At 33.9% G+C, this 18,181-nt stretch overlaps 2 protein-coding genes across 2 annotated transcripts; both read right to left on the bottom strand.

Moving 5' to 3' along the window:
- Nucleotides 1-2,847: 2,847 nt before the first annotated feature.
- LOC124830135 (phosphoenolpyruvate carboxylase kinase 2-like) lies at nt 2,848-3,853 on the bottom strand. Its single transcript, XM_047303774.2, has 2 exons — nt 3,048-3,853; nt 2,848-2,961 (listed from the first exon to the last, which is right to left on the bottom strand). Exons 1-2 carry the CDS (start codon nt 3,835-3,837, stop codon nt 2,924-2,926), a joined length of 828 nt encoding a protein of 275 aa, XP_047159730.1. The 5' UTR covers nt 3,838-3,853; the 3' UTR covers nt 2,848-2,923.
- A 1,797-nt stretch (nt 3,854-5,650) lies between these two features.
- Nucleotides 5,651-17,896, bottom strand: LOC124830121 (putative serine/threonine protein phosphatase 2A regulatory subunit B''delta). Its single transcript, XM_047303757.2, has 13 exons — nt 17,349-17,896; nt 16,578-16,817; nt 16,215-16,320; nt 15,864-15,960; nt 13,997-14,102; nt 13,673-13,763; nt 11,106-11,247; nt 10,860-11,007; nt 10,559-10,668; nt 8,399-8,555; nt 8,043-8,168; nt 7,791-7,941; nt 5,651-6,180 (listed from the first exon to the last, which is right to left on the bottom strand). The coding sequence occupies exons 1-12, from the start codon at nt 17,496-17,498 to the stop codon at nt 7,801-7,803; spliced, it is 1,614 nt and encodes a 537-aa protein (XP_047159713.1). The 5' UTR covers nt 17,499-17,896; the 3' UTR covers nt 5,651-6,180; nt 7,791-7,800.
- Nucleotides 17,897-18,181: the final 285 nt, after the last annotated feature.

Genomic DNA, 18,181 nt, shown 5'->3' with positions numbered 1-18,181 from the left:
GTGGTATCATGGTTCGTCTGACTCAGACAAATACAATGGTTCATATATCGAGAGTCTTCCTAACAAAGGATTTTAGGTTTCCTGACAAAGGATTTCAAGTAAGCATGTTCTGTTAAGATGAAAGATTATACAAAAAGAGGTACTCGTAGTTGGAAATCCTTTCTAACAAATGATTTTAGGTTTCCTTACAAAGGATTTCAGGTAAGCGTGTTCTGTTAAGATGAAAGATGGTACGAAAAGAGGTACTCGTAGTTGGAAATCCTTCTGTTAAAAGGAGAGCGTACGTGTACCGATATGGAAGTTAAGATAAACGACGATACCAAAAATACTCATGGTTAAGAATACTTTTCTTGAAAGGGAGTGTACCAATGTAGAAGGACTTCACTTTTAAAGGAAAATATTATTAGAATTCCAATTATGAATCTAAGTCTCACATTAGATTAAAAATATGAAATTGAAGTATAAGAATGAATATTCATTGTTGTAAGGTTTTGTATAGAAAATTATGTTAAACCCTTATTGTTGTTATTGTATATATTCCTAATGAACTTGCTCCTCTGTAGATTTAATAAAATTGAGCATGACTTGTGAGTCTAGCCTGAACCTAAAATTTAGTACTTCATGCTTAAATAAAGACTCATTTTTACTTAAAAAAAACAAATTCAGCAGCAACACGAAGCCTTAAAAATAGGAAAAATCACACATACCTTCAGAACTGAGGGCCCCATGCACTGAAAACTGCTATTAATTTTCCATGGTCAAATGAAGAATCAATGGTGAAACAAAAAAAAGAAACGAACAAAACATTGTTGTCGCGGAAAAAAATATTGATGAAGAAAGGACAAGGAACATATCACTTGACTTCAAAACCCAAGCCTCATAACTAGACGTCTTTTTCCCTCTCACATCAACGTACTACAATTCTTCATAAATATATAAACAATTCATAGAACAAAACAAAACTGTTTGAATTAGTTTATTTCAAAAATATATTTTTTTTTTAACGTTTTTTTATAAGCTGGTATAATTTCTTAACTATTAATTACAGTTAATCATAATAACATCCCAAATAGACACACTGCCTAATATTTTTACTGATATTAATCATTTATTAAATAAGTTAATATATATTTTGTATTAATAATGATTTTTTAACCTTTGAGCAACAAACAAAAAGTATTAAAATAATCTGATTAATTGGATATCGAACTCCTTAATTAATCAACAAATCAGTTTCTTCATCGTATTGTTTCGTCTTCACCATTAGTCACACCTCACCAAGCACGTAAAGAAGATTAAAATAATAAAAATAAATAAAATCATAAGTCAGAAGTAACGAAAATTATGCTAAATTTCCATGGTCAAACGATGAATCTGAATAAAACAAAAAAATAAAAACAATCAATAAGACATTATTGTGGTTAAAGAATTTTTCTACGAAGAAATGAGGAGGAGCGTATTACTTGTATAACGCTAAAAACCCAACTTCTCTCAGACGTGCTTCTCTCCCTCCAACGTCATCGCATACTTCATCCTTTCAAACCATTTTTTGTGAATGAATTATTAATTTTCATGCAATAAATTACTATAGTTTAGAATCATAAAAGAAAACGAAGAAATAAATATAAGGAAAGTAAAAAATAAATACGATAAAAATTAATACTACATTTTTTTTGGCATAAATAGAGTTGGTCTTATGTATCTATTCCTATATTTTGTTATTATTGTATCTGACCATAAATGTTTTTTAAAAATAAAAAGTATAGAATTTATACATTTATAAATCTGTCCATGCAGTGCTAAGGGTTAAATGTGTTTGGTGGATAATTGTTACCAAATTACTGAGATATGTAAGTTATTTTATTTTACAATTACCAATGTTTATAACGTGGTTATAGGACTAATAATAATTATAGATGATAGAATTGCAATTCCTTACTAGTATGTCGAAAATGAATTGCGTCAGTTGATCCCGTTGAAAACGGGTTGAATATAACTAAAATTTAAAAAATTAAGATTTTTTTAATAAATATTTCAGTTTAAAATTATCTTTGAATATTAATTTTTTATTAGTACTGAGAAATTAAATTTATCAAAAATATTAAAATAATGTGACACTTGTATTTAGATTTTTTTTGTGTCGAATTCTTAAATACAATAGTCAGATAGAATCTAATCTTGGCGTTAAGATCCTCGTAAAGTATGTGGGAATGCAATGTATTTAATCATTATACACAATATTTAGCCATTAGGTCAACCCATTGAATCAACTTAGTCAAAATTGTAAACATGAAATTTTATGTCATAAAAATAGATAAATTAAACAATATATAAATAATAAAAGACTTTTTAAGTTTGATTTTCTCCAAGGTCGGAAACTTTCAATCGAACTAATATTGGTATTTTTCAATAATGCCAATGATAAATACTTATAGTTTTCCTTTTAAGTAGGAAGCGAAATGAAATCCTACTTTAAAAAGCTATTTAAAAGGGCTGTTAAAAAAAATAAACGGAAATTAATTTTCAAAATGTAATTTTACAAGTCAATTATTCAACTATTTTTAATTTATCTAATCTTACAAATAATTGAATAATTGACTTGTAAAATGAGTTAACATCTACTTATATACTTTAATTAATATAGAATTTACAATTTACAAAACTAATAGCATAGACTACTCAAATCAAACCATAAAAGCTTTCATATATAAGAGTTCTTGATTTATCTTTTGTGTTGTACTAAACATTAAAAATACATTATTATAATATTCTAAAAACCTTTTTAATATATTTTAAAATATTAATTAAAATAAGTGTTCATGGAAGTAATTTGAACACAAACATAGCTACAAATAACCCAAGAGTTTCTGTTTTTCTGTATAATTTGTACAAAAATGGATGAAAAAGTTGGAAGCTGCACTCTTCAAGAAAGATCAGCACTACTAAAAATCCATGGATGTCCTGCAACCAAATAAATAACAGATAAATTAATAGCGTAACAGAAGAATCATAACTTTTATTTAGAACATTGAAAGGAATAAACATACTCAATGCTTGAAGTGCAGATATACGTCTAGAGGGATCTCTACAGATCATCTTCCTAAGAAGATCCTTAGCCTGAAGAGACACAGACCTAAAAATTGTGGAAGGAAACCTAAGATTAGCCCTTAAAACAGCTTCGAAAATTTCTGCAGCAGAGTCGCCATAGAAGGGTGGAATGCCACTCAACATTGTGTAAAGAATAACCCCACAGCTCCAAACATCGACTTTCTCGTCGTACTCTCTCCCCATGATCACTTCAGGCGCCACGTAATAAGGGGTGCCCACCACGCCGCGCATGCTCCTGCCCTCACCGAACCACTCTGCAGAGCCGAAGTCGGAGAGTTTAAGGTTGTTGGCTTCGTCGAACAAGAGGTTTTCGGGTTTGATGTCTCTGTGGGCGAGGCCGAGCGCGTGGCAGTGGGTGAGGGCTTCGAGGAGCTGTTTGGTGAGGGAGGCGGCGTGGGACTCCGGCAGAGGGCCGTCGGCGATGCGGTCGAAGAGGGTGCGAGGCTGGCAGAGCTGGAGAATGATGGTGGAGGTGTGGGCGTCTTGGAAGGCGTCGATGATTTTGAGAATGTTGGGGTGGGGAGAGAGGAAGGTCATGGCCTTGGCCTCCACTTCGAGGCAGTGACGGTCGGTGGCGTCGGTGAGGAGGCGGTTGTTGATGAGTTTGAGAGCGTAGAATTGGTTGGAGGAAGGGTGGAAGCAGCGGAAGACGGTGGCGAATTTGCCTCGACCGATTTCTTCCAACGCTTGGTATTGTTGTTTTTTGGGGGCTTCTTCTTCTTGGTGCATTTTCTGTTGTGTGGAATTTAAGACGTGTTTGTGTTTATATAGAATAGTCAGTGTTTGTGAAGAATATATGAGAGGATATTCGTGGATTCACTAGTATTGTTATTCAGTTAATTCTATTGTGGGCCCGTGCTCTTGTTAAATATTCAGCCACCTTTTCAAACTCTCTGCTCCACCTTCGTCACAAACTTTCCACCCCCAATTTTACTTTTTCTTTTCTTTTTAAATTTTCCACAATATATAGTTTTATATTTTTAATAATCACCTTATTATATTTAACTCACCGTATTATAAGTAAAAAATATAGTGTAGTCAAATTTTGGAAAATACAGAGATGGTCAAGATTTTTAACATATTTATTCAAAAAATATATATATATTTAACGACAAAAATATTCCCTTTTGGATGGAATATAAAAATTTATCTTTAAAAGAATATTTTAATTGTAAATACAAGATATGCGTTTTGAAACCATTTAGAATAGGTATTGCTTAAATTAGTAATCTTATTTGGTGTAACAACTATTATTAGATGATGACATGATACTCTGATATAGCCTCCACTGGATTCCTCGTTTCTTAATTTTTTTATTTATAAAATATAAAAACAAGTTTAATGAGTGTTCTTTTTATTAACCGATAAAACAAATTGATGTCAGTTCGAGTATATTTTATTCTTATTGATAGATTATATTCGTTTTATCATATTCAGCTTACTTTCAAAATTTATTGTGTATTTTATCTTGAAAAGAATATTGTGTATTCAGATTAGTTTCATACTTCTTACTAAAAAATTATTAGTTTCATACTGACTGAGAAATAGTAGGCATTGGTAACGAGTAATATTTATATTTTAGAATTTAATCGTAATACACCCAGTATAACTTTTTTTACATCATTAGCTTATTAGAAAGCAATCTAAATGTCAATGTTTAAAATAATTACAAGAAATTTTAGTGACTTTAATTTTCCAAAAAAAATCTGTAACTAAATGGAAACATTTATTTAAATTTAAATAATTTTTATAATATCATGTCACTACACATCATGTGCTTCAGTAAAAAAATTAACCCTATCTTGTTATACTATAATTTAATTATAAATTGAATTAAAGTATACATACAGATCATTTAACCCCTACATGTTTACATACTATCACCTAATCAAATATTGTACATTAAATTACTCAAATGTAAAAAGACTATTTTCTTAAAACATTTGTAATCCATATTAAAAAAACGTTATGTTACTAACTCGTTTTGGTTAAACTCGGTTTTCAAAAAATTTAAGTATTATTTAAAAAATAAAAAATAAAACGTATAACATGTTTAACCCTAACCAATGAAAGTGTGAACTTTTACCCATTGAGAGAGAAAAAATCTCCTTGATCACAGATAAATCTTTTCTTATTAAAACCAAACATTTAGATCTTTATAAATATTAAAACATATATAATCTGACATAAATTAATTTGACCACAGATAAACTAGAGAACTATAAAATGATACACTCAAAAGACGTTATGGAATGAAATGAAGAACAAAAAATAACTGAATACAATGACGCGGTGATTCAAAATAAAATTGCAATGCAGTTAGAAATATTATATATAAATTTATTATAAAATATAGCAATTAAAATTCTGTAATCCAAAGTTCAGAAAAGTTAAACATTGGCGTTTTAATTTCCTTCTTCATTTGAAAATAAGTGCTACGTTCTTAATATTTCGTTAAATACAAAAATGATATTGAGTATATTTTACTAGCACTTTTATAAGTCCACATCAGTGTAGTAATATCAGTCAAATTGGATAGAAGTGAACTGAAGTTTCCTCTAAATAGTAGATAGAGCAAATCCAATGTACAGCCTCTGCATGCATCAGACAAATCGAATAACGCAGAAAATACATGACCTTTTTTGTGTAGTTTTCTTTAAACTCTTCAGTAGCCTAAAAAGAAAAAGAAATTCGGTAAAAACAAATAACAGCCTGGGCCATAATTGACGAAACAAATCAGGAATGTACTCTTGTACAGATCCGAGGTAAAAGTGACTCGATCAGTAAATCAAATTACTAAAAATCCATCAGAAATCTCGCTACTTATGGTAAGCGTCTAAAAATGACGTCAATTTAATTCAACTTGGCTAATCACCTCAGCAAAGCTCCTCACTTTACATGGACTTTGGTCCAGCGACAAAACTTCCAAGATCCCAATATTTATCATATGCGAGTCTGAATATCGTTGTTGCTGATTGGCCCCCATCCAAACATATTCCATAGCAGAAGCTTGGAATTCCTCCCCTTTGGGGGCAACGTTGGCGTTCAAAGCTGAACTTGAGTCGTGTCTGTCTGAACAATGGCCAGTCAAGCCGATATGCGGCATCAATACTTTTCATACACTAATAATGTATAATTTTAAAAACTAGATGAACTTGTAATTTTAAAATGCTTTCATAATTAAGAGGATACAAAATTATACACACTGCATAGTAGTCAGTTGACCAAAAGGGCTCCCAAAAAATGACCAGATAACATGATAAAAAATGGAGGGGGGGATAATTGTCACCTCTTTTCTCTTCCCCATCCCCGATGTAAGTTTACGGAATTACGGGGGCATGAAGAGAACAGAAAGGTGGCTAGGGAAGCAAAATGTGAACAGCCCAGGTACAAAATCACAATGGCTATATTTGGGAAAGGCTATTGCATCAAGGAAGGAAGTCACAGTTTGGGTCAATATCGATGAAAGCACGGGTTATGGGCAACAGGGCAGGGGCAGGTAACAAAAGTTACTTGAGATACTTGTACTCTGTACAATGAATAGATAGATAGATATGGGCTTTTGTCTTTTCAACCAATATATTTGCTTGTCTTCTTTATTTATCATACAGACTATTAAGTTGTAAGAAAGTGTTTCATTTTGAGAATGAGAGGGTTCAATAATAACCATCAGACAAAAAAAAATGGTCAATATAACTATATAATTTAAAATCTTACATTTATTCTACTCTCCCACGCGCACTCTTGCTCGTGTATCCCGTCACTCTTTACAAAACCACCAATTCCTCTGCCCTCTGACTTCCTTCAAGCACTCCAATGTTTAATGAAATGCTTTTTTATTTAAAAAGTAAAAGCGACCTATCACAAGCCCAACCGCAGAACCTCATGAAGGAATTACCAAGGCCACATTTAATTATCCAAAAAATTTCAATTGCCAGACCTACATGAATCCATGGCGTAGCCCCTGAACATTCCATTTGAAGCCATACAACATGTCACTAGTATTGGACACGGCGATGAACTTGCGTTCCCTTCATCTCGTTTTTTTATTTCATGTGATATTCATGTTTAAATTCATCAAACATTTGAGACGAGAGTGATTGTTGAAGTCAGTTGGACATAGAAATGGATAGAGAAAATGACGATTTTGGAAAGAAAAAAAAATAGGAGATGAAGAGACACACGAGAAAGTGAATGAAAGAATAGAATGCATAGTCACGTTAGATTTTATATTGACAGTTTATTTTAATCCAACGGTTATTATTGAACCCTCTTATTCTCACAATAAAACATTTTCTCACGATAGTTAATGCGGTAATACCCCAATTGATAATAACACAATCAATTGATCACGAGGCAAGCTGCACGGTGAATGCAAGCTTCCATGTCCAAATCCTAATACAGAGCATTGTAAAACAATTATGCCCCCGTCATTGAAATTTCTAAATCTCTACTGCGAGAATGCCACTGAAAATGCTCTGCATGTGCAAAAGTAATTAAATTGAAAGAGAATGATAATTTTGATTTGCTGGCTTCGAATGCCTGCAACCTGCTTAAGACCAGTCTAGCTTAGTGCTGCCCTGATCCGTATTTAGCCCAATCTGATTTGAATAGACCCCTTTTTCCAAATTATATTAAAAATGCAAGATAAATTGGATAAGTATTATCATAGTTAAACTTACATAAATGATGTCAGAAAGGAGCCTCTAGTGATTCATCCCAAACTTCTGCACTACCATTGGATGCATCCTCTACGTCTTCTTCCATTGAAAGCCTTATATATTCTCTATGAGCAAAGCGATCCCACTCTGTCAATGTAGGATTCTCACGTTCCTGTTCACAGAAGGGCATATACCAATACAATCAAAACTCACCAAAAATAGTTACTCACACTGACTCAACAGCGAAATAATTTCTATCAAATATTCATCTACCTGACGAATCAAAAATGGGTCACGAGTTTCAAAGGCCATGAACTTATTCAGATTGAACAGGATATTGAAAACACTTCCTGAGAGTTTACCGCCTTTCAAGTCTCGCAGAGTTATATAGCTCTCATCCTACATAATCAAGAATTTGAATTTAAAATTAAGGAAAAGAGTATCTCAAATAAACCATAAAATCAACCAAAAGGATAGAGAAAGGACAAGAAAATGAGCAACCAAAACAGTGGAATTGGTATGTTATTTTTCCAAGACAACACAGTTTTAAACAACAGATTACATTCCATCTAGAATGACTTCCCAACAACATAATGAAGAATCGATTGAAGTAAGATTGAGAGACAAACCTCAGGTCCAACCATGTCAATAATCTGGCACAGTATATCCTCAAATAGCACAGGTTCTTGGGCCATGCACTCCATTCGATGCAATTGCTCCTCATAAAAAAATTGCAGTTCATTCCGTGTCAAAACTCCATTTCCATCCAAATCAATGCACTTAAACCTAATCATGACAAATCAAATCACCAATAATAACTAATTAAAGTCAACTAAAAAGATCAAATATCCAATGTTTGCTTAAGAGTGTACTAAGTATGAAAACAATAGAGGGAAGAGAAAAAAAAAGTGAAAAGCTTCAAGAAAAAGAAAAAGGGAAGAAAAAAATAATCAAACATCCAATGTTCTTCCATTTATTCCATAAATCAAGCCGCCCGAATTTCCATCAATCCATTTCCCCTGTCCTGTTTTCAGCATTACCTTTTGTTGAGGCTAAACTTAAGCATTCTACCCTACTACACAAAGGGCTTTCTTATCCCAAGGAAGATGTTCGGATGTGTTTGAAATTGGTTTTGTCAGGAACCAAGCAATGAAAAGAGAAAGAAAAGAAAACTTTTTATTGGATAGAATGAAAAGAACAAGAAATAGGAGAGCCTCTCTCCTTCAAGGGCTTCCCCTTCACAGAGGTAACACTCAGTCTACAAAATTCACCCCCTCTTCCTCCCCTCTTCTTCTTTCCTATTTATATCTAACACCTCAAATAACTAACTAATGAATATTCTAACTATCTTAACTAATTTCTCTTTTATGTGTATCCTAACATACACTCCTCCAAAAATCAACCTTGTCCTTAAGGTTGGAACAATGGAAGCTTTATCACGTAGCTCATCTCCATCACCGTGATCGTTATCTACTCTTCCTGAAAGCATAGTGATTTTGTCCTATCATAGTGGGGGAATGCTCGGGCCACTACATTCAAATTCAGGTCCGAAAGTTGGGTGATGGTGGGGATGAGTGGTTTTTGTATAAAAGTCTCTGAACCAGTAAGTTTAAATTCCAATATTTATTGATGTTCCAACCACCTTCATTATCAAATCTAAGTCCAGAAATGATTTCTTATTCATATTACGTAAATCTGAATATGGGAAAAAAGGATTTTTGGCTGCATTTCCACCTTCAACTTTCTTATTGATTAATTTTGTAATTTGGTTATCAAGAAACTAACCTTCACAGTCCATAATCTTCTCTCTCTTTATTGATGCCTCCCCTTCTTCCATCATAATTTATGTTTCTGTTTCAAATCTCACTTCCTTTTTGGTTTTTTCTTAACTATAGAGGGTGTTATTCTTCATAGCAGAACCGTCTCAAACAATTTCCATAGCTCTAATCAAGTCTTTTGGATCCTATGGTGGAATCTAATTTTTGAATGTTAGATTGCAACCCTGAAAAGAAATACCCCTGCAATTGATCTTTTGGTGTTTGATTTGCTTGTGACACCAACCGTGAGGAGTTATTCCCTTCAAATATGGGCAACTCCACCCTTTTAATCCAAGGCCTTAGCAATTCTACTCTTTCCTCATCTGATCAACTACTACGTAGATATCTTTCTTCCTTCTCTTCATTATTACCGAGTACTCTCCTTCTTCAGACAGTTTCTTGCTTTTCTTGATTTCTTGCAACAGTTATTTGATTTCTTTCATGTATGGAAAATCAGCTTTCAGCTCCACAACCACCTTCCCTTGTTCACGGGCCCATCTTTCCAACCACTCAAACGACTTTCTATAATGACCCGTTACTGTAGATTTGGCAGGTCAGACCAATTTGTAAGAATGAAAAGAACAAGAAATAGGAGAGCACTCTCTCCTTCAAAGACTTCTCCTTCACAAAGAGCTAACGCTCAGTCTACAAAATTCATCCCCTCTTCCTCTCCCTCTTTCCTATTTATATCTAACTAATACCTTAAGTAACTAACTCATTAATATTCTAACTATCTTAACTAACTTCACTTATTTGTGTATCCTGACAGTTTCCAATTGGTTTAAAATATTAAATGAATAAAACCTGTTTGAGCGATTGTTTTCACCATGCAAACATTTAAAACAGTTTTATATTGCTTATATCTTCTAGATTTCGTAATTTGAAATCATTCAATATAAAGGAAACACCTAATGAGAGTAGTTTTGGGGTGGGGGGTTAAGAAAATATCTTAATGGATGGGAAACAAAATACCAATATTCAAGACTTGGCTCAGATGATTTATCCTCTTCTGACAGTATGAAGTAAACAAAATCTTCATAACCCATCTTTCCCTCAACCTTACTGGTAAATCTTCTAGGAACCTGAGATAATATTGAAGAGAATCAATTTTTGCATCGTGAACAAATGCTCTGATAATTCATATAAACAGATGTGAAAAGACATGCACGTGTATTACAAGAGAAGGGTAGGGCTTTGGGCTGTCTGTGGCCCTAGACAACAATAGTCAAATTAGAAGACAGAAGCAACAGATGATATAGTAATCCACACCAACCTGGGAAAATATTCTATCAACAATTCGATAGGTAAGCGCATGGTTACCATATCTGATAAGATTCTCTTTGTCTATCAAGAAATCATGATCTGTATCCAGCTCCCAAAACTTGCAGTATATGACATAAAAATGCTCATAAGAAAAGTACCTGTAGATAATATTAAGGTAAAAACAGTAAGGCATCTTCAAAAAACAAGGTCATTTTACATAGTTAATGAAAATGACATCTTCAAAAAGTACACCTACCTCAAAACCTTGTTTATGTCCTCTTCTTCATCAGCATGCTGCATTGCATCAATTATGTTTCCACGCTTCAGCTCCCTCAGGGTGAGACGACCATTTCCTGATCTATTAATGTAGTAATATATTCTGTATATGACAGTTTCAGCTGGAACATCAGAAAAACAAGTAGTTATGAACATTGCACTACGAAGACGAAAAAAGAACATTATATCAGATGATAATGTCAACAAAGTTGAAAAACTGGTTACAGGGGAAAATGCTGGCTAGAATTATTTCAGTAAGTGTAAAACAATCAACAAACAGAGCTGGCAGGTATGTGGATTGCCTAAGCAGGAGAAAAGTAAATGTTTAAAGAGCATCCAATACATTTGGATCAATCAAGAGAGCTACTTGACAGGACACAGTTTTGCATGGTCTTGAGTAGAAAAAAACTAATTGTCCAAACAATAGCTTATAAATAGCAGCTGCAGGCAAAACCCAACGATTTTAAAAGGAACACATACCTAATTATATTTTGTAAGGTAAAGATTGAATCAAATTTCATGAAAGCACAGTACATTGGATTGAAAAAAAAAATGCAGTGTCAGAAACATGCAGCCTTGTTTTGCTCATGTCGCTTTACTTAAAATGCCATATTTTGTATTGTTCATCTATTGTATGATTTATAAATTGATTCGATTTGATTCACAAATTCATAAAATATCTCTTCTCAATCACAATAATATAGTCACACAACAGCGTAAAATAGATCTTCCAAGTACAATTCATAAACTAGCTCCTGCAATCCAATAACCATGACTGTGATATTCTAAAAGTCTCCCTCATGCTAAAGCTGGCTAAGCAGGACAGAGAACTTGTTAGGAACCCCGAATTGATAAAGAGAAAGAAAAGTAATATTCTTTATGGTATAGACTGTATAGACTGAAAAGAACACAAAAAATAGAAAAGCAGTCTCTCCTCCAAGGGTTTCCCCTTCACAGAGAGCTAAAGCTCAATCTACAAAATTGCCAAAAAGTCCCCTGCATATTAGGACCCTCCAACTATATAAAGGAAACCTCACTCACCCTTACAACCTAACTAACACTATTTCTTAATTTGTTTCCTTCTATCATACACACATTATATCCTATCAGAACTACACCCCAAAAAAGAGGCTAGGGATACTTTAAACAAGACGACACATGTGGAGCCCATGCACCATCAAGAACAGCAGGTGAAAAATAGCTCATAAATGCACATAAGAGGTTCTTCAATATTGGCACCCCGAGGGATGGTCAATTGGTGACTTCTGAACAAGACAATGGTGTCTGGTTTAACAACCAAAGATTAAAACAGTTAATCAGCCTCAAGAGTGGTATTTAAAACAGAAAAAAATAAGGGCCAAACTAGAGAAGATTTGCGTTTTAGGGAACTCGTCAACGAAATAATTATATGATAGGTCAAAAATGAAATGATTGGAGCCAAGGGAGCATGGATGGTATCAAATAGATGCGAATGTCAAAGGCAAAACTCAAGAGATGATCAAAAAATAAAGCTGAGGATTGAAGATGATCAATGACTATTCTATTTAATGGAGTAGTTCAGCTAATTCTACATAGCAAAAAAGAGAAATGCCTCTCAAAGTGGACTATGGCTTTAGTATATAATGTTGGAATTAGGTTTAGAAGGAAAAAATGGAGAGAAAAAGGATAAATACAATAAAATTCATATTGACTTGACATTATATGATGTGTTAAAATTCATATTGACTTAAATTACTAATCCTTACTTTTGTACTAGTAACCCTAACTAAATAAGCTAACAAAATCACACGAATTAGAAAGCATGCAAACTATGATAAGCAACCTAATCCGCCTAAGATACTCTAAAATATTCCAAGATATGACACTGATATTATGGGATAGTATAACAAAACCAAACCATAAAAAGTTGCTCCAAATTCATTTCAATAAATCCAATACAGGGGTCAGATATAGATAAAGGATATGTCAGAAGACCTAGCACAAACAATAAAGCATTCTCCAGGGCATGGAATGTGTAATTTGTTGATTACTAACTCAACTGTAATGTCTCTCTCTACATATCTTCCAGTAAAATATCTGAAAACAAGTTTAAGGACATACCCAGTATGTAGAACTTGATTTATCCAACAAGGGTCAGGATAGAACACTACAGAAAACATTTCAACAGAAACAAGAAGTTTAACTCAAGGGGAGTGTCAGAAATTTAGCAGAAAAGGTTTACAAAAGGCTAATTCGGGATGTGTGAGAATAATGCAGAAGATCTGCCCAATCTCCCTTGATATCCAAAAATAGTGACTCCACTCAAGCAATCAAAGGAAGAACAACAGTGCCATAAAACTTTACTGCAGTTAAAATTAGTCCTTTATAAGGCAACATCAACAGAAAGCTGCTCCAGGGTAGAAGAAGACATTCATGCCTTCCAATAATCCACACAATGGTTTTGTTTAAATCAAGTATGGCAAGAATTTCAAATTTATTAACCAATGTCCACATATGAACTTACATGAACCCCTATATACAAGGTTACAACCAAGATGGAAAACAAACCGTATCTCTCTTGAAACTCAGGTGTGCTCTGCAGAAACTCCAATCCTGGATGAGTTGCCAAAAGTTCACGTAGCACAGGTTTAAAATCATCCTGACATGAAGTATCATATAGTTAGAAAGAAGATCAACAAGAATATACTACCATAGCCAAGAAAATCAACAAAAGTGCCACTAAAATAATCAATCACACTAGAATCAAGGAACCCAAGAAATGATATTTTGATAGATATAACCTGGTCATGGCTAAGTGTAACTCTTAGAGGAGGAGAAGAAAACTAGATGAAATCAAAGGCATAAAATATAAATGCAATAGAAGTAAAATACCTGAGTAAGGTATTTGAGCTGTGGTTGCTTTAAAATTGTGAATATTTGGGTCGCTATATCTTTTGTCAACATGTTTCCGTTGACCCAATAATCAATAAATGATTTCCTATAGGAATATAAAATCAAGGAATTAAGTATAATTATTGGGAATTACTAATTACGGGGAACAGAACCATTCAAGTACAGTTCCTACCTAAGTCATGGAAGGAGACATAAATAAAAAGCATGTTCTTTTTATTAATAAACATAAGGTCGTTCAAGCAAGAAATCAATCAGCATACTGCCATAATGAATTGAAATAGCAGTTTGCAAGAGTAGTTTCCGGTTTAACACCAAACACAAGGGAACCATAGAGAATTCTTGACCAAACAATGCATAAAAGCAAGTTTGGGGCATATGCTTGTTTCTGCCAACTTGCCTCTTCCTACTAATGCTTGGTTCCTTCATTTGTTACCTTGAACAGTACAGCATCAAATATTTTACATGTCATAGTAGGAAAAACTAAAAACCTTCATTATTCAAAAGATGATCGAGAGAGGAAATTTAATGTTCTTTCCTTTCTAGTCAAAACTATTCTGACATAGTTTTCAGTTAAGATCATGTTTGTTGATAGCAAAAAGGAAGAAAGCACTCCAGAGGGAAGAAGATATAAAAATTTATATGATGTAGTAATTCATAACTTTCCACAGCCTCTTCCACAAGCCATCATTCATCTTTCAAATGACAATACTTTCCTGGTTGCCTTTAATACACTTTTGACATGTCAAACGAGGTTCATTTCTAAATGTCCAAATTCAATACTTAGTAGAAATTACAACAGATAAAGTCAATATTACATTCCAAAATGGCCGTTACATATTTTTCAGGGGGGGGGCTCTTTTTCAAAATCTCTCAAAGGAAATTCCCTGGAAAAGAAAACATTCCCCTGGAAAATATATTTTTATGAACACGCTCTTTCAAGTGATTTCTATCAGTTTTGAAGTCTGTTATATGTATCAGATGACTACTAATTTGACCAAGAAACCATACTAGTTTGCTTGTTTTAGGTCCATTTCTAACAACTTTCCTAATCACTCCTCAGATTAGATACTATAAACATCATTGTTGACTTTGCAATGATATAATGCAATTAACTCAAATTTAAAATCCTAGAAACTAGTAGAAGAGATATTTGAAACCACAACTAAATTACGGATAGGGGACAGGGCATAGATAAACTGTTTATGGCATTTGTGAAATATACATAAATAGAATCAAACAAATGAACTATTGGCCATTGATATAACATGTAAACTAATGCATCCACCTCCCTTGAGCTTGACATATAAATCAAGGATAGATCCATCACTACCAGTACCACCTCCATTTATACTTTCATTATAAACACGTAAAACTCAGAATAACTCACTGAAGATGGCTCCAATATGTCAAAGAATCACTCAATATTACGGGAACTAAAGAATGTTTCTATCTTTTAAAGGACGGCTTATTTGGGAAAGGGAACTAAATATTAATACATTATAGCAGGAGGGTAATATGTGAATAAGGTCAAACTTGAGTATCTTGTAAGCTTAAGGCTTTGTATAATGAAGAACTCACTTGATTAGCCAGTTGAATAAAGAAATTAATTATCAAAAATAAATAATGGGATAGTCAGAAATACAGGATTTTCGGGTTCCAAGCTCTTTCCTTTTTCTGAATAATTACACAGTCCTTATCATGTTCCAGCTCTATTCAATGTCATGACATCTAAATAAACACTTTTTAGATATCCAAACAGCTAAATCAAACAACCACTATCCGCAGCAAAAAAAAATACAGAAGCATAATTTTGTTATAATTATAATGATAATAATAAAGCACACACCTTGTCACAAATCCTGTTCCATCGTCAATCTTTCTAAAGAGAGATGTGGAAAAGAAAGATGGCAGCTTGCATACTTCCTTAGTAATTGTCTTGAATTCTGCCAACCAAAAGAAACAAGTAGAACATAATTAAGCTAGTATTACTGTAACTATTCATTTTATTACAGAGTGGTTTTCAGATAGATAGTCACGTATTGACTTGAGGGAGCATTTAAACTATTTTTTTTACTTAAAAATGAGGGGTGGTGCTTGCTTAAAAAGCTAGGATGTGCACGCTATTGGAAATCACAATTTCCCCCAATTGCCAATTGCTCCTTTAGACTATAACGCCTCTATATTCCCAATATCTCACCATGTATCTGCAGACCATCCATGTGATCATGAAATAAATGGTCAATTCTAACAAGGCATTGTTCTTTCAGTTCATTTGGAGGAGGACGCCCAAATTGAAAGTAGAACTGCAGCACACAAGTATCTATGTTATTAGAAAGAAAAAAAAAAAAAAAAAAAAAAAAAAAATATATATATATATATATAGCATGAAAAGGGGGGGGAGAGGGTGATAAACAAAAAAGAAGAAAAATAAACACAGTACATACTCACAAACAGTCAGCAGACGAGGAAAAACAGAAAAGCATGATAAATAAAAATATACAGGAAAGCATCACATATAAATAAAGAATATACTGATAAACAGTTACCAGATGGACCTAACCTGAGGAATCAATTCTTTTACTGGCTCACTGACAACCTTCAAAGGAGAACCCAAGTTAGAAGGGCCAACTCTATGTTTCACTATGCGAGGGGAGCCAGATGAACTTCTTGGCGAAAGAGGCGGTGCAGTGCCAGCGGGAAACATGGAGGGCAAAGAATTGCTTGAAGAATTCGGACTAGAGCAATTCCCTGGTACATTCAAGGGAGCACCTGACTTTGCTTCATTTAGCAACGATGTTACCTACACATATCAACAAGTGAGACATAAGATTAAGAATAAAATCACAAATGCACGAATTTATCCTTTAAATACTGTTTGAAGGGGAAAACTTGACCAATAAGGAAACTCAAATTTTCAAAAACAAAATTAATAATCCATATTTCATTCATGAGTATCATCAAGACTTATTTATATGGCTTGTGAAAGTAGACAATAGTCCTTCCTACAATAAGCTGCGGTGGTTTCTGACATAATCACTTGTTAACATAAAAATATGTTGAGTATATCTAGGAAAAAAATCATAATAATGCTCATGAAGTAGGTGTATGGAACCCCACACCAACGACTATCTTTCATTAACATAAATAATAATTAATAATCCATCATTCTCACAAAAACATTGTGGATTTGAGTATTATTATTCAAATGATTATTAATTTATTATCTGACAGCAGAAGTTGCTACTACGAATGGATATGTAATAAAAATTGCGAAATGAGCAAAGTTGCAATATGTTGATTTCCTAATCGAGGAACATGTTACGAAGCGTACCAATCGATGACTTTCAGGAAGCGAAAGCCACTGCTCGAAGAGCGTCTCAACGAAACTTAGGTTAGATTTGAGTGCCAAAGAGGACACCTCAGGGAGCTGCAACAAGTCGACATCCAACGACGCCGTATCGCTAACGACCTCCATGCTCATCTAATCGAAACCGTGACCTTATCTCTCATTCACGAACCGAACCACGCAAAGAACAAAGCGAAACCTGCTTGAGCGAGCTGAATTTCAATGCCTTCGAATCGAAACTGCGTGCGCCAACCAGATTCTATATCGGAATGAAACAAATGTGCTGGAGCCAGCTGCTGATTCAGCAGGAACCCTAGATCTTTCTACTGTTAGGAATTACGATCGATTACCGATGTAGATTGAGGAGATGGATCGGTGCGGCGATCTGGTAAGAGGCTTCGACGGAGAAAGAATGCGCGAGGGAAATAAAACCGGATGTAAATTTCTGTAGAGATCCACGCGATTTTGGAGGGAGAGAGAACAAATGTGTGTGCAGATACTGAAGAAAAAAAAATGAAGAGAGGCGTGGTGTTTTCGTGTTTTTTTGTATATTTTATTTGTTTGGAAATGAAGCGAAAGAGCAGAAAATGAAAATTTTTACAGGCCGACACGTGGTCTGCTTACGGAAAATACGGTTTTTTGAGTGCAATCATCAGTCTTCACATGCTGGAGGATCCTACGTCTACAGTCAACACCACTTCCAAGTTCCCATCCATGGTTCCATTATTTTTTGGGGTACGACCCTAGCAGTACTTTATTTAATTGTACATATCCTTGCTTCCATTATTGCTATTCAGTAGTATATTAAATAATGAAAG

The sequence above is a fragment of the Vigna umbellata genome, chromosome 5 (assembly GCF_029865625.1).
Source record: "Vigna umbellata cultivar VRB3 chromosome 5, Vumbellata_1.0, whole genome shotgun sequence".
NCBI classification, from domain to species: Eukaryota; Viridiplantae; Streptophyta; class Magnoliopsida; order Fabales; family Fabaceae; genus Vigna; species Vigna umbellata.
Note: the sequence above shows the minus strand (reverse complement) of the source record. Positions and strands in the feature narration are given on the sequence as shown.